The sequence below is a fragment of the Megascapheus bottae genome, chromosome 33 (assembly GCF_031878675.1).
Source record: "Megascapheus bottae isolate mThoBot1 chromosome 33, mThoBot2.hap1, whole genome shotgun sequence".
Lineage (NCBI taxonomy): Eukaryota > Metazoa > Chordata > Mammalia > Rodentia > Geomyidae > Megascapheus > Megascapheus bottae.
Window position 1 is genome coordinate 8,102,974 of NC_143541.1, and position 15,001 is coordinate 8,117,974.

General features: G+C 46.3%; 1 protein-coding gene across 1 annotated transcript; it reads left to right on the forward strand.

Moving 5' to 3' along the window:
* The first annotated feature begins 8,633 nt into the window (after positions 1-8,633).
* On the forward strand, positions 8,634-9,548 carry LOC150042914 (vomeronasal type-1 receptor 48-like). The gene has a single exon (XM_090323908.1). It carries the CDS (start codon positions 8,634-8,636, stop codon positions 9,546-9,548), a length of 915 nt encoding a protein of 304 aa, XP_090180034.1.
* Positions 9,549-15,001: the final 5,453 nt, after the last annotated feature.

Below are 15,001 nucleotides of genomic sequence, written 5' to 3' on the forward strand. Positions count from 1 at the left end.
TCCTATGATTTGAGTAATGTGAAGTGACTGAATTCTTAGAAATGAAAACTTTCTTCAAAACCTCCTTAGAGGGCAACCTCACAGTGTCACGAGCATGTCTTGCCCTAATCTTGTTCCATTAATTAAAAATGAATGGTGGCCCTTAGCACCGGGAGCTTAGAAAGAAGAGGATGTTCTGATGAGGTTACAAGTTCATTAAAGTTGAAATAAACAAGTGAATAAATGTGAGGGCATATTCCTGGCTCAAAGGACCCCAAAATGCAATTTACAGGGCTCTAAGAGAAGCAATATTTGTGTGCATTGAATTTTTCTCCATAAGTTATTAACCAATCAAAACTAACCATTTTAATTTCTCTGTTAGGTGTTTGGTGGAAATTTGGGGGCATTTGAAACGTCAGTCTCTGTCCTTAGCTTTCAGATTATCCCCAAGTATATTTTTAAATAGATAAAACATGACTTTGCCTCCTTTTCTTTTTTTTTTCCTTCTTATTAATGGGGTGACCAGTCCACAGTCAGGTTATGAATGCAATGCCTCTGGTCCGTGGCACCCCTTTCTTTGTTCTCCCCACTTTCCACCTCTCATCCTTACCTTCTACTTATATAGTTCATCTTCTACATAATGTACAACTGCATTTGTTCACCCTTCCACTCCCCCATTCCCGTACCCCACCCTTCGCTCACTCCCCAAAGCACGCTTCCACCTCGTGGAATTGGTTTCGATTAATCGTGCTTCAGTTGTTGAGAGGAGTCGGGGGTCCAGACCCCTCCCTCGGTCAGTTTGTTAGTGTGCAGATGCACTGAGCCCTGCCTAAGTCTTCGTGTGTGGCTGTAGTTTAGAGCTAGCCTCCATGTACGAGAGAAAGCGTGGCATTTTGGCCCTCTGAGCATGGCTTACTTCGTCCACTGTGATCTGCTCTAGGTCCATCCATTTTCCTGCAAATGACCTAATATTATTCTTTCTAGTGGAAGAGTAAAATTCTATTGTGTATATTCTCCATCCACCTGTGCAGTTTCCTGACTTGGCGTGGCTATTGCGAGTGAAGCCTCAGTGAGTATGGATGTGCAAGTGTCCGCAGTGAGTATGGATGTGCAAGTGTCCGCAGTGAGTATGGATGTGCAAGTGTCCGCAGTGAGTATGGATGTGCAAGTGTCCGCAGTGAGTATGGATGTGCAAGTGTCCGCAGTGAGTATGGATGGGCAAGTGTCCGTGCGGTGTCCTGACTTGTGACGCCCTGGTGGATACCCAGGGGTGGGATGGCTGCCTCATTTTCCTTCTTTTGTGCCAGTCCTAGGCTTGAGCTCAGAGCCTGAGCACTGTCCTTGGACTTTCTCAAGGCTAGCGTTCTACCGCTTGAGCCACAGCACAACTTTGGGCTTTTTCTATGTATGTGGTACCGAGGAATCAAACCCAGGGCTGTGTACATGCTAGGCAAGCTCTTCACCACTAGGCCACCCTCCTTTTCTTATGTACAAAGAATCCGAGGAGAAAGACTAGACCTGTCTGTCCCTGGTGGATTGTCCTGCCGCTCTGGTTTCCCCAGTAACCATGGCATGGTTTTGACAGGAAGCTCCTCTGGGGTTTTCTGTGTCTACTGTAAAGGACTTTTTTTTTCTCTTCCTGTTGTTTCAGGATATGAACTTTTAAATGCTGGTAAAGATCTGGGCACCAGTGGCTCAGGCTTGTAATCTTAGCTATTCAAGAGGCTGAGATCTGAGGATGGTGGTTCAAAGCCAGCTCAGGCAGGAAAGTCTGAGAGACGCTTATGTCCAATTAACCATCAGAATACTGGAGCTGTGGCTCAAGTAGTATGATGTTAGCCTTGAGCACAAAAGCTTACGGTCGGTGCCCAGACCTTGAGTTCAAGCCTCAGGACTGGCACAAAAAAGAAACGGATTAATAATCTAGCTCCAATTGTAAGTCTTAAGTGGCACCTACAATCTTTTCAACGTGAAAACAATGCGATTTATCACGATCACCCTACTTTCCAGAGTCAGCTGCACTCACTTGCCAATGCCCTCCAGCCTGCTCATTCCAGTCCTCGTGGTGCGCTGGCATGGGTGGCAAGGCTTTCCTCTTTCCTGGGCGCAGGCGTCTCTCGTCCCCCTGGTGTCCAGTGGGAACTGAGCTGTCTGGGGAGCTTGGGCTGACGTGAACTTGGCCCCGTTCCCCAAGGCCACGCCGCCCACTTTTACATTCACGAGAACGAAGATGGTAGCATTCCGCTGTGTAGTGACAAACAGAATACGGGAGATATGGGAGCTTGAACTCACCGCTTGTACTCTTGCTTGGCTCTTTCACTCAAGGCTGGCTGGCCCTCTACCACTTGAGCCGTAGCACCACTTCTGGTTTTTTCTGTGTATGTGGTACTATGGAATTGAACCCAGGGCTTCATGCATGCTAGGCAAGCACTCTACCACTAAGCCTCATTCCCAGTCCCCCTTTAAAACCTTTTTATTTAGCTATTTTGTAAATATTTCTATAGTTATTACAAAGGGGATATACAGAGGGATTATAGTTACATTAATCACGTGAAGTGTACGTTTTTTTTTTTTTGATAATGTCACCCCTCTCCTCGTCTCTCCATTTTTCCCTCCTGTCCCCACCCACAAGTTGTATAATTCATTTTCTACGTAGTGTATGGTGAGTACCACTGCTGCATTTGGAAAACTCACCTTCTTACATGCTTTTACAACCACCCCCTCCGCTCTGGATCTCTGAGTGGTCCCCCACATTTGTGAATGCTTCACATTTTTTGCTACCTTTCACATCTTATTTATCAAAGCCACACACAGTCCAAGCAGCCCTAAAATAGTCATATCTTACATCTGTGACCTTCACAGATGTGTGACTTTACAAAATAGTGTAACTGTTTCCGACCTTACCTGCATGGTGATATGCCTTGAGTAAATGCATGTATGCTATAAGAAATATTCTACCAGTAGGTCGTTCACCAAATTGCCTCACGTAATTTTGACGACTGTCCTCGTAAGTCTGGAGAAACAGGGCACATTTGAAAGAGAAATGAAACCTTACACTTGTGTGAGGCCGCCCAGCGTTCACGCCTTCGCTGCCTGCCTTTCCTTTAACTAGAACCTCAAGGTGGAATGGCCCTGTCTATTTGATTGTATGTCTACTTCCCATTCGATTTCACATGCCTGACGGAGTAAAAATGGTAATCTGTCCCCGCGTGGGCTTGGTGACTGGCCTTTTTCCACAGCGGCCAGTCATCCTGGCCCGCAGCAAAGTGTCACACGACACACCCCATCACACCACGAGACTCAAAGGAGAGACTGGAAGTCCCGTCTGAGCTTCTCAACAGGGACCGCTCAGCTCTTCTCCTGCCTTTGAAATGTTTGTCTTCTCCATTTTAGGAAGAGACAGATTAATTGGATGAATCTGGAAAATAACTGCATTCATCCTCCCGTGCCTGGTGACATGTTTATAGGGACCATCTCGGGCCCGAAACATCTCCACTTCATCTTCTGTCATGCACAACGTCTCCAGAGGTGCTGTCCAGACCTTGGAGAGCCTCGCAGAGGCAGAGCTTAGTTGTGGGCAGCCTTACTTCAGAGTTTACACTCGGCAGTGGGTGCCTCCCTAGAGTATCCTTATGACGACAGTGGCCTGACAAGCAGCCAACAGCATACAGGGAGCACTGGAGGAGAGTTACCTGGTGCAGGCCAAGCCCCATTCACGTCTTTGAGAATACTTGGCTGCGTTATGCATTTCTCATTACAATTCACCAAAAATCTGTGGAGGTACTATGTACCCCAAAGATCAAGATGGCCCTGACAAAACACAAATAAGCCTGCGCCTGCCCCATGCAAACTCGTGTGTAAGTCTTCTCTAGGCTTTCCGTTGGCACGTATTAGTTGTACAGGGGGTTTAGTTGTGACACTGCCATAGGCATACAGCACAGCTGTGGCTCCACAGCTTCCAGTGAGACTTCCTAGGACAGCATGCACAGACGCCATGCACTGCGATACAGATGCGCGTGTGTGTGTGTGTGTGTGTGTGTGTGTGTGTGTAGTAAGACTTGTAGGTAGGTCTAGAATGAATGAATGAAACCATCTGCTATTTGACCTTTGGGCCTTATCCCACTCCTGATAATCTCCATTTTCATCCATGTTTTGCAGTTTTGTAATGTTCCACGTTCTCGTTATCCATTCATCAATGATTTGGTGCGTGGCTCTTGTGGACAAAGACACTCACTGCAAACCAGGGTATGCAGATGCCTCCCGTGTACACGGATTCCCACTTCTCTGCCTACATGCCGAATGGTGGTGTGGAAGGGTCTGCCGTGGTTTCTTTGGTGTTTTCGGGAGCCTGTGTGCTAACCTCCAGAGTGGACGCTAGTTCGCTTTCCACCGACAGGGGGCAGTGTTGTGATGGCCCCGCGCCCTTCTCTGCACTGGTTATTTCACTATTCTGCTGGGATGTGGTGGAATTTCAGTGTAATTTTGATTTGCTTTTCTTATACGGCTCAGAATGTTGAACATTTTAAAAATATATCTACTTGTATGTCTTTTCTGTGGATTATCTACTCAATTCACTATAACATTTATTGGTTGTGCTATTTGTTCTTTTCCTATTTCCGTCTTGAGTTCTTTATATATTCTGGATACTAATTCTTTATCGAATGAATAGTTGGCAAAGCTCTTTCTACCATCCTGTTTCTTTTTTTTTTGCCAGTCCTGGGCTTGAGTTCAGGGCTTGAGCACTGTCCTTGGACTTCCTCAAGGCTAGAGCTCTACCACTTGAGCCTCAGCACCACTTCCAGCTTTTTCTATATATGTGGTACCAAGGAATTGAACCTGGGTCTTTGTGCATGCTAGTCAAGCACTTTAACCACTAGGCCAAACTCCCAGCCCTCCATCCTGTTTCTTAATTCTAGCAATTGTTTCCTTTGATGTGGAGAAACTTTTTAATTTGATGCTGTCCCACTTGTCAACTTGTTCAACTTTATTGAGCCAAGTGGAATTCTATTCAAAAGACAATATTTCCTTGAGCCTGTGTCTTCTAGGGTCCCCCTTGGGTTTTCCTGTAATAGTTTCAGTTTCAGAGCCTACATTCTGGTTGTGAATCCATTTGCAGTGGATCTCTGCCCAGCATGTGAGTCTGGTTGTGGGGGTGGCGGCTAGCCTCAGTCTTCCTGCATGTAGATGACCTGTTTCCTAGCAGCCTTTATTGAGGGGCTGTCTTATTTTCTCCAGAGTTTTTGTTTTGGGGTTTTTTTTTGGCTCCTCTGTCAAACACTAGATGACTGGAGCTGGGTGGTTTTAGTTACAGGTCTGTTCTGTTTCACTGGTCTTCATGTCCGTGCTGTACAATGCTGCTGTTACTGGACTGCTACAGTATAACCAGGAGTTATCATGAAACCTCTGGCATTGGTTTTTCTTGTTTGTTTTGTTTTTCTGTGTTTGTTTATTTATTTTTTGCTCAAGATTGCTTTTGCTATTCGGGGTCTTTTATGCGCTCTTACTCACTTTTGGATCGATTTTTCTATTTCTGTGAACGAGAAAAGTGACTTGGGACCAAATCTGTACATTGTGTTTGGTAGTATGGCCGGTGGGCGAGATTGATTCTGCCAGTCCATGAACATGGGCGGTTTTTCCACTCTCTGATGTCTTCCTTGATTGCTTTTCTTTAAGGTTTTATTGTTTCCATTGTACATGTCTTTCGCATCTTTAGGTATTTATTTTTTTGTGGTTATTGTGAATGGGCTCGCTTTCCTGGTTTCTTTCTCACTGTGTCCATTACTGGTGTGTAGAGAAGCTACTCATTTTTGCTTTGACTTCACACTGTGCTATGTCGCTGAAGGTGTTTTCCAGCTCTGGACATTTGAGGGAGCCCTTTACTATATGGTCATGCCATCTGCAGGTAGGGATAGTTTTGACTTGTTCTTTCCCTATTTGAATCCATCGTGTTGTTTCTCCCTACGTTTTTGTTCTGCCTAAGAATTCCAGTGCAATATTGGATAATAGTGGGAGAGTGGGTGTACTTGTCGTATTCTTCACTTCAGAAGAAATGAGCTCAGTTTTAGTACAATAATGGCTCTAGATTGATCATATGCAGGCTTCATTGTGCTAAGGTATATCCCATCTATTGCTAGTGTCTTCCGAGCTTATAATGATGATATCGAATTTTGCCAAAGGCTTTTTTTTTTCTGCATCGAGATGACCAGTGATTTTTTTTTCTTTTGGTGCTGGTACTGAGAGTTGAACTCAAGGCTTGAGCACCGTCCCTTATCTTTTTTTTTTTTTCTCACGACTAGCCCTCTACCACTTGAGCCACACCTCCACTCCCAGCCTTTTGGTGGCTAATTGAAGATAAGAGTCTCATGGACTTTCCTGCCTGAGCTGGCTTTGAAAGGCAGTTTTCAGATCTCTGCCTCCTGAGTAGGTAGGATTACAAGTGTGAGCCACCAGTGCCCAGCAATATGATTTTTGTCTTTGAGCCTGTGTAGTCTTACATATATTGATTGATTTAGGTTGAACCATCCTTGCATTCCTGGAATGAGATCTACTTGATCATTGTGCATGATCTTTTTAATGTGTTGCTGCACTGAGTTTGCAACAATTTTATTGAGAAAGTTAGTGTCTATATTCATAAAAGTGATTGGCTTGTGAATCTCTCTTTTTTTGGTCATGTTCTTGTTTGGTTTTTCAATGAGTGTAATACTGGATCCAAGCAATGAGTTGTTAAGTGTCCTTTTTCTACCATGAAAAAGTTTGAAGAATATTTTTTTTGTGGGTCATAGGGCTTGAACTCAGCCTGGGCACTGTCCCTGAGCTCTTCACCTCAAGGCTACTGCCCTATCCCTGGGCCTGGGTGTTGTCCCTGAACTCTTCAGGTAAGGCTACCACCCTACTCTTTTTTTTTTTTTTTGCCAGTCCTGGCCTTGAATTCAGGGCCTGAGCACTGTCCTTGGACTTTCTCAAGGCTAGCGCTCTACCACTTGAGCCTCAGCACTATTTCTGGCTTTTTTCTATGTATGTGGTACTAGGAATCAAACCTGGGTCTTCGTGCATGCTAGGCAAGCACTCAACCACTAGGCCAAACTCCCAGGGCTGCCCTACTCTTGAGCTAAGCCCCACTTCCTGTTTTCTGGAGGTTAATTTGAGTTAAGAGCTTCAGGTCCTTTTTTGCCTGGGCTGGCTTTGAACCTTGAGCCTCAGATCTCAGCCTCCTGAGTATCTAGGATTATAGGAATGAGCCACTGTACCCAACAGAAGAATATTTTCTTTAAAGGTTTTTCTTTGAAGGTCTGATAGACTTTGATAGTGAATCTATTAGGTCCTGGCCTTTTCTTTGTTAGGAGACTTGTAAAAATGTATGCTTTCATTTTCTTTGTTTGTTATAGATCAAATTAGTTTATATCTTCATGGTCCAATTTTTGCACATCAAATGAATTGAAATTTTATGTTTTAATTAATTTATTTTTATTCTAGATATATTTTTGCTTGAATATAGATTTTTAAAGAGCCACCTTCTTATCTTTTGGATTTTATTGGTATTTATTGTGATAACTTTTTGTTTAATCTCTAATTTGATTAAACTTTATAAACTTTCCTTTTTTTTTTTTTACTGCTTTTGCATATCCCAATGGTTCCAGTGGGGTTGTGCTTTAATTTGGTTGATTTTTTTTTTGTTGTTTCTCCTCATTTCTTTAAAGACCACGGGTCATTTAACAATGTATTCTCCAATCCTGATGCGTTCAAATATTTTCTGTAGTTTCCTTTGCTGTTGATTATGGAATCAAACCTGATAGAACACAAGTCGTTATTTCAATTATTTGTGCTTTTTTAAGACTTTCATTATGTTCTAAATTAGGACCTATTTTGGAGAAAGTTCTGTAGGCAGGTGAGCAGAATGTATTTTCTATAATTGTTACAGTGAATGAAAAGCCTTCTAAAGATGTCTGTCAAGTCCATATGATCTATGCTGTCATTTAGTTCTGATGGTTCGTGTGTGTGTGTGTGTGTGTGTGTGTGTGTGTGTGTGTGTGTGTGTGTGTGTGCTTGGATGACCTCTTCACTGGTGACAACAGAATATTGAAGTACACACCTATTGTGCTGTGGTTTACTAGAGCTTGTAAGTTCAAAAGTGTCTGTTTCATGAACTCTGAGTGTGCATCTATGTTAACACTCATTATTCCCTCCTGTTACTCTCTTTTTGAGTATGATTTCGACGTCTTTGTTTTATCTAATTTTTGTTTGAAATCTGTTTTTCACCAGATGTAACTATGGCTACTCCTGCCTGCTTCTTAGGTCCATTTACTTAGAAGATTTTTTTTTTTTTAGCCTTTCACCCTGAGCCTCTGTTTGTCTTTGTGAGATGTGCTTCTTGTAGGCATTAAGTAATTGGGTCATTGTTGTTGTATGATTCTCTGTTCTTTCCCACTCTGTCTCTGATTATGGCGCCTCACAGTGGAAGACCTAATTCGGTCAGATACACGCTAGGGCTGGGGAAGCAGTGGGCTCTCACGTGGAATAAGGATATACTGAAAGGAGTCACTATATTTTAATGAGGGAAATTCTGCTGGCAGAGATTCACCAAGCTGATTACATTTTCCTTGTCGTTATTGCTTCTTTCCTCAGACATTTACCATATGCTTCTTTTTCCCATAAAGATGAGTAAAAACAGCAGAGTGTACCGTGAAGTCAACGTAAGAAACATCTTTTACTTTGAAGTTGGCATTGGGATTTCAGCCAATGTCACCCTCCTCCTCTTCCATTTCATCATATTTGCTCTCGGACACAAACCCAAACCCACGGACCTGCCTGTTGTTCTCATGGCCCTAATACATCTCGCGATGCTGATAACCTCAGGGTGTGTAGCTGTGGACATTTTCGTGTATAAGAAGGACTGGGATGACATGATGTGTAAATTTCTTATCTACATATACAGGTTGGTCAGGGGCCTGTCTGTCTGTGTCACCTGCTTGCTGAGTGTCCTCCAGGCCATCACCCTCAGTCCCAGAGGCTCCTGTTTGGCAAAGTTCAAGCACAAATCCCCACGCTTCAGCCTCTGTTTTCTTCTGCTGCTGTGGGTCTTCTATGTGTCGGTTAGCAGTCACCTCTTAGTCTATATTACGGCGACCCCCAATTTGACCATAGAAAATCTTATGTATGTCTCCGAGTCTTGCTCTCTCTTACCCATGAATTACCTCTCCCAGCACATATTTTCCAAACTGTTGACCTTCAGGGAAGTCTTGTGTATGGGGCTCATGGCTCTTGCAAGTGGATACATGGTGATTTTCTTACTCCGGCACAAGAGGCAGTCCCAGCATCTTCACAGAAGCAGCCTTTCTTCAAAGGCATCCCCGGAACAAAGAGCCACCTTGACCATTCTGGTTCTCCTAAGTTTCTTTATGATCATGTCCATTTCGGATAGCATGATCTCCTACTCAAGAATCAGGTTAAATGATCAACCCATATTTTATTGCGTCCAGCTTCTTGTGGCTCACAGCTATGCGACCATCAGCCCCCTGGTGTTTATCAGTATTGAGAAGCGAATAATTAACGTCTTGAGAGCCCTGTGCTAGGAAGACAGTAAGTAGTTGATTCTTCGGGGATAAGCAAGTTTTCTTAGGATGAACAATGTAATCGCGTCAGAACGAGCAAGGATGGCGTGAAAATATAGAGCTATGCCTTTTCTGTGCAGCTTGTTTAACTTGCTACAAGTGGAAAGAGATAGTACATGTATGGAAAATACGCAAAATAAAAGGTTAAATCACACGCCTCACTGAGCTATTACAGGGGATTTCTGAGTCTCCACGGGTCCTCAGGGAAGGAAGACCTGTGGGCTGGACTCTACCTGTCATGGCTTGGGTTGGGCTGTACTACTCATTCATTCATTCATTCATTCATTCATTTATTTATTTTGTGGGTCATGGAGCTTGGCCTGGGCGCTGTCCCTGAGCTCTTCAACTCAAGGCTACCACCCTACCTTTGAGCCAAGCCCCATTTCCCATTTTCTAGAGGTTAATTAGAGATACCAGTCTCAGGTCCTTTTGTGCCCAGGCCTGGCTTTGAACCTTGCTCCTCAGATCTCAGCCTCCTGAGTAGCTAGGATGACAGATGTGACCACCACGCCCAGCTAGAGCTGTACTACTCTTAATATGTGGTAGCTTAGGGCACTTTTGAATAATTACATTTTCAGTCATCTCTCTTTAGTCAAACTAGTTGTACCAACATTAGATATCATACATTATGACAAGACCCAGGATATAAATTATGACAGATGCCAAAAAGAAATGCACACAGCACTCAAATGGTCATGTGTACAATACTGCTGTTAACAAAATGATTAACAATAGTCAAAGATGGAAATAATCCAGTGTCAGGAATCATAAAAACATAGACAAAATGTAATTTCTCCTTACCGTGGAAGATTATCCCATCTTAGAAATGGGAAGCATCCTGGAAGGTGGTACAACCCAGTAGAAGTTACTGAGCTAAGGGCAGAAGTCAATCACAGAGGAGCAAGCAGCATCTGAAGCTTCTCCTCCAAAGGAGTAGCCAAAAGCAGAATCAGGAATTCTAGATGGTCAAGGCAGGGTGAGGAATCGCTGTGTGGGACCCTGTGGGCCTGCTCATGCCTGCCTGACACTGAAGATGTGCAATGACACCCAGCTGTACCCTCAAAATGGCCCAGAAGCACATGTGTATGCCGTGTGAACTTGGTCATAAGAAGAATATCTTCCATCGCCTTGAGCCAGCTGCGGAGACAGTCTCTCTGACACTGAAAACAGCAGTGATGAGATTCCAGGAGTGCCAAAATGACACTGCTCAGTGGTTTAAAACACTGATAACGACTTTGTCCCGAGGATTTGGAGATGATTGCGAGAGGTCTGAATCTTTACTTTTTTTTTTTTTTTTGTCAGCGCTTGAGCACTGTCCTTGGGTTTTCTCAAGGCTAGAGCTTTATCACTTGTGCCTCAGTACCACTTCTGGCTTTTTTTCTATGTAGGTGCTACCGATGAATCGAACCCGGGTCTTTGTGCATGCTAGGCAAGCACTCTACCACTAGGCCAAACTCCTGGCCTTGAGAGGTCTGAATCTTATTTTCAGTTTTGTTTTCAAAGAAAGAAGAGGAATCCATCCTTTTGTATGTGAGCTCAAAACTCCAAATATACCAAGTAAACCAGCTATGGAAAAGATTCCACCCATAATATCAACTAATACCATGAAAGCCATGTACCTGTAACATGCTTTTAAATGACAAAAGTAAATAAAATATTTTCAGAGATGGTGTTGTGGATAAGAGTATTATATGTTACTCAATATTTCAAAGGAGCAATTCAGGAAATATTGCTTACATTCTATCACACAGTAAAGTCACACGTGATGCTTCAGTATCATTTTAGGATTTATTTAAAGAAACAATGGAGTGAATGAGAACTGGAGGCATGGTTTAAGTGGTAGAGTTTCTAGTTGTAAATGAAATAGCCAAGCAACAGCCCAAGGCTGTGATGTCAAGAGAGGGAGGGAGGGAAGAAAAAAAGAGACAATCAAAAGACAAGGGAAAAAAAGACAATTTTTAAAAATAAGATATTTATGCATAGTATCCTTAATATGTGGATATTAGAGCCAAACAGTGCAACAGTGATGCCTGTTATGTGATAAACATAACTACGTAGACATAAAAATCTCTGAGGAGCTATATATTCTATAGACATACTGCTTTATCACATGTATTAATATGTATCCATAACATACAAACCCTCAGCTTAATTTTAATTGTTCTAAATTCTATGTGCCAATGATTTGTTTATACAGATGCCCTTCTTGAATACTTGTTTGCTAAACAAGACATGTGAAATACCATGTAAAAAATCAATGTTAATAAATTCTTTAATAAAAAAAAGATATTTAGCCGGGCGCAGTGGCTCACACCTGTAATCCTAACTGCTCAGGAGGCTGAGAATCAAAGTTCAAAGCCAGCCCAGGCACAAAAGGACCTGAGACTCTTATCTCCAATTAACCTCTAGAAAATAGGAAGTGGGGCTTGGCTCAAGGGTAGGGTGGTAGCCTTGAGCTGAAGAGCTTAAGGACAGCGCAGGCCCAGAGTTCAAGCCCCATGACTCACAAAATAATAATAATAATAATATGATATTCAACTTGCTTGTTAAACTTGACATTTGAAATATGATGTAAAAATCAGTGTTAATAAAATATTTTCAAAGTGAGAATTTGCAGCCGCTGGAGGAGGAGGAACAGACTCGTAACTCATCCACAACCCCATTCTGTTGAGAGCTGTCACACTGAGCCTCCCTCCAGACCGCGGCCTCCACGGGGTCTGCACACGGCCTGCACGCGGCTAGGATTACAGGTTGTCCACCTGCACCGGCCATCACCTACTGGTGATGGGTTCAAATTCATAAACTCTTGATTTCCTTTCCTCACAAACCCTGTCTTCAGTATTCTAATTAGCACAGAAGTTCTGGTAACAAAGATGCCACAGAGGCAAGTTCCAGGAGGATCCTCAGCTGTGACACTACACCGCCCAGAGCTGGCTGGGCTGAGGGCCAGCACCCCAGGAAGTGCGTGAGGGGGCTTCCCACCCGAGTGCCCCTGGCCTCCCGGGCAGTCCTCTCACAGGCCACGCTGGGCACATCCCTCTATGGTGACAGTCCTCAGGAGGGAAGCTGAGTCACCTGCGATCAGATTTCACTGCCAGGGACCACCGCTGAGCCGGATGGGGCCCGCCACGCCCCCTGTGAGTGGCAGCCAGCAGGTCCCCTTTCACACACTGACACCGCTGTGGGAGCGACACGCCATGGGCTTAGCCCCTGCTGGCTTGGGACTCCTTGAAAACAAACCCTGGCTGCACTCCGCCTCTTGCCTTAAGGAGATCTGACCTGGCGAAGAGGAGGGAGCATTACCCAGCTTGGGTGGGGACATGGAGGGCCAGGTTTCCTTGCCCTGGCCTCTGCCCACTGCCTGCCTGGGCCAGGGCCTGTCTAGTGGCTCACAGGGCAGGTCCTGGTGGACTTGCCCCATCTGTGTGCCCAGTATACTGCCCAGTACAGAAAGCCACAGGTGAGTGTTAACGTGGGCAGTCCAGAAACCAGTCCTGGAGTTCTGGGCTGGGCGGCTTCACGGTTCCCAACAGGGACACTGCATTGGCAGCACATAGTGCAGGATCTCCCGCCTGACCCCACCTTTAGGACACCCTGGCCTCTGCACGTGACCCCTCCCTGCAGAGCGGGCAGCGGGCAGCAGGGCACAGGCCAGGCTCAGGCATGAGTGCCGATCTGGGCTCAACCAAAGCAGCCCCGCACTCTCCTGTCTCCACTCTGCCACTCTTTGCCAGTCAGCTGTGAAGACTAGGGACAGGAGGGAGGAGGGAACCAAGCTGCCCAAGCCCAGGGGCCTTCCCATTTCTCACTGAGGAAGCTGACCTGGCCCCTTCTGCCTGCAAAGGATGCTGGGACATACAGCTTCCCATCAGGGAGAGAAACACTGTCTTCGTAGGAACTGATATTTCCTCACCCCGTCCGTCTATAACCATGACAACAGCTACTCATCGGTAGGTAGTTTTTTGACGTGCCCGCCCTGGCTTGGGCACAGGGCCCTCTGTGTTCCCGGGTGCCACAGAGGCTTGTCTGCCCTGGTGGTGTGGGGAGCACTGACTGTGCACCACCTCATCTAATGCCCGCAGAAGCCCTGGAAAGTAAACGCCGTCGTGTCTATGTTACAGAGGAGTAAACCGAGGCACTGAGAGGCTGAAATTGCTCCAAGGCTCCTCAGAAGATCTACTCCAGAGCTCTGGCCACAACCCACTCTGCACTAGAGGCTGTGGCCCACACTGTCCCTGAAGGCTCGAGTAAGACCTGGGCATCTTGTTTGGTTGGCTGGTGGTGGGGCGCAGACACCAGCGTGCTTGCATGGCGTCAAGTCCTCAAAGCTCCATGTTTGAAGGCACCAAAGGCCAGGGTGACCCCCCCGTCCGTTGTCCCCCAGGGCGGTGTGTTATCGCCTCTCTACCAGGAGAAAAGCCATGAAGTCAGGGTTCGGGGGTCAACCTCGTGGAAAGATCCAGGGGACGTGTGTGTGCAGGAGGGACAGGAGGCAAGGAGAAGTGGTTGAAACCCAGGCCACGCCGGCCAGGGGAGGGGAAGGCAGTCCACTGCTGGCACAGGGTGGTGGGCCCTGTGGAGCTGGAAGCCACCGTGCTTCCCAGTACTGTCAACTGCAGTTTCCTGAGCCCTGTCCGTATGCCAGGCCCAAGATGCGTCATCAGCCAGGGTCCCCGGGCATCCTAGGCCTGGCCCAGGAATGATGAGGGAGGGAGGTATTCCAGGCCTGAGCGGAAGGGCACAGCCCACAAGATGACTCACAGGGGCCGGGATTGTCCTGAGGAAGGCCTGGGGTGGAACTGTGATAAGCACCCCCCCCCCCCCCCGGGGTGACCAGCCCAGCGGGGTCAGGAACATAAACACGCCCTCGTGCTCTGCGGAGGCCCCAGACCTCAGTGTGACCTGGCAACCCGGCCCTCACAGGGGCACAGGGCACCCATAGGGGTGTGGAGAGGGGCTGCTGCCGTAGCAGGCAGGGATACCCCTGCTGATGGGCACACAGGAGGCTCACAGAGGGCACAAGGTCCACTACCTAGGACAGATCCACCCAGGAGCTGACACTCGGTTCTGGATGGGGTGCTGGTCCTTTCTGAAGGGGGTGTGGAGGACGGAGGGGGTAGAGTGCCCACCAAGATTCCAGGGCAATCTCAAGATCTGCCCGCAGGGCGGCCACCGCTGCCCCAGCCCTCAGGGGAGCAGCCTCCGGGCACCATGGTAGCCCCTGGGCCTGGCACACACTAGAAAGGCAGGTCTCCTCAGGTGGCCTGCTCCTCACCTGGGTGGGACACCATCTCCGGGGAGGCTCCTGATGCCAGCCAGCCCGAGAGCCACCATGCAGATGGGTCAGCTCTTCCCCCAGATGCCCAACCCTCTCTCCAGGTACAGAGTGCTGCCAGCCCCGCTTTCCCCTGAGA

Coding starts and splice junctions, on each gene's coding strand:
- LOC150042914 (XM_090323908.1), top strand. CDS start 8,634: ATGAGTAAAAACAGCAGAGTGTACCGTGAAGTCAACGTAAGAAACATC.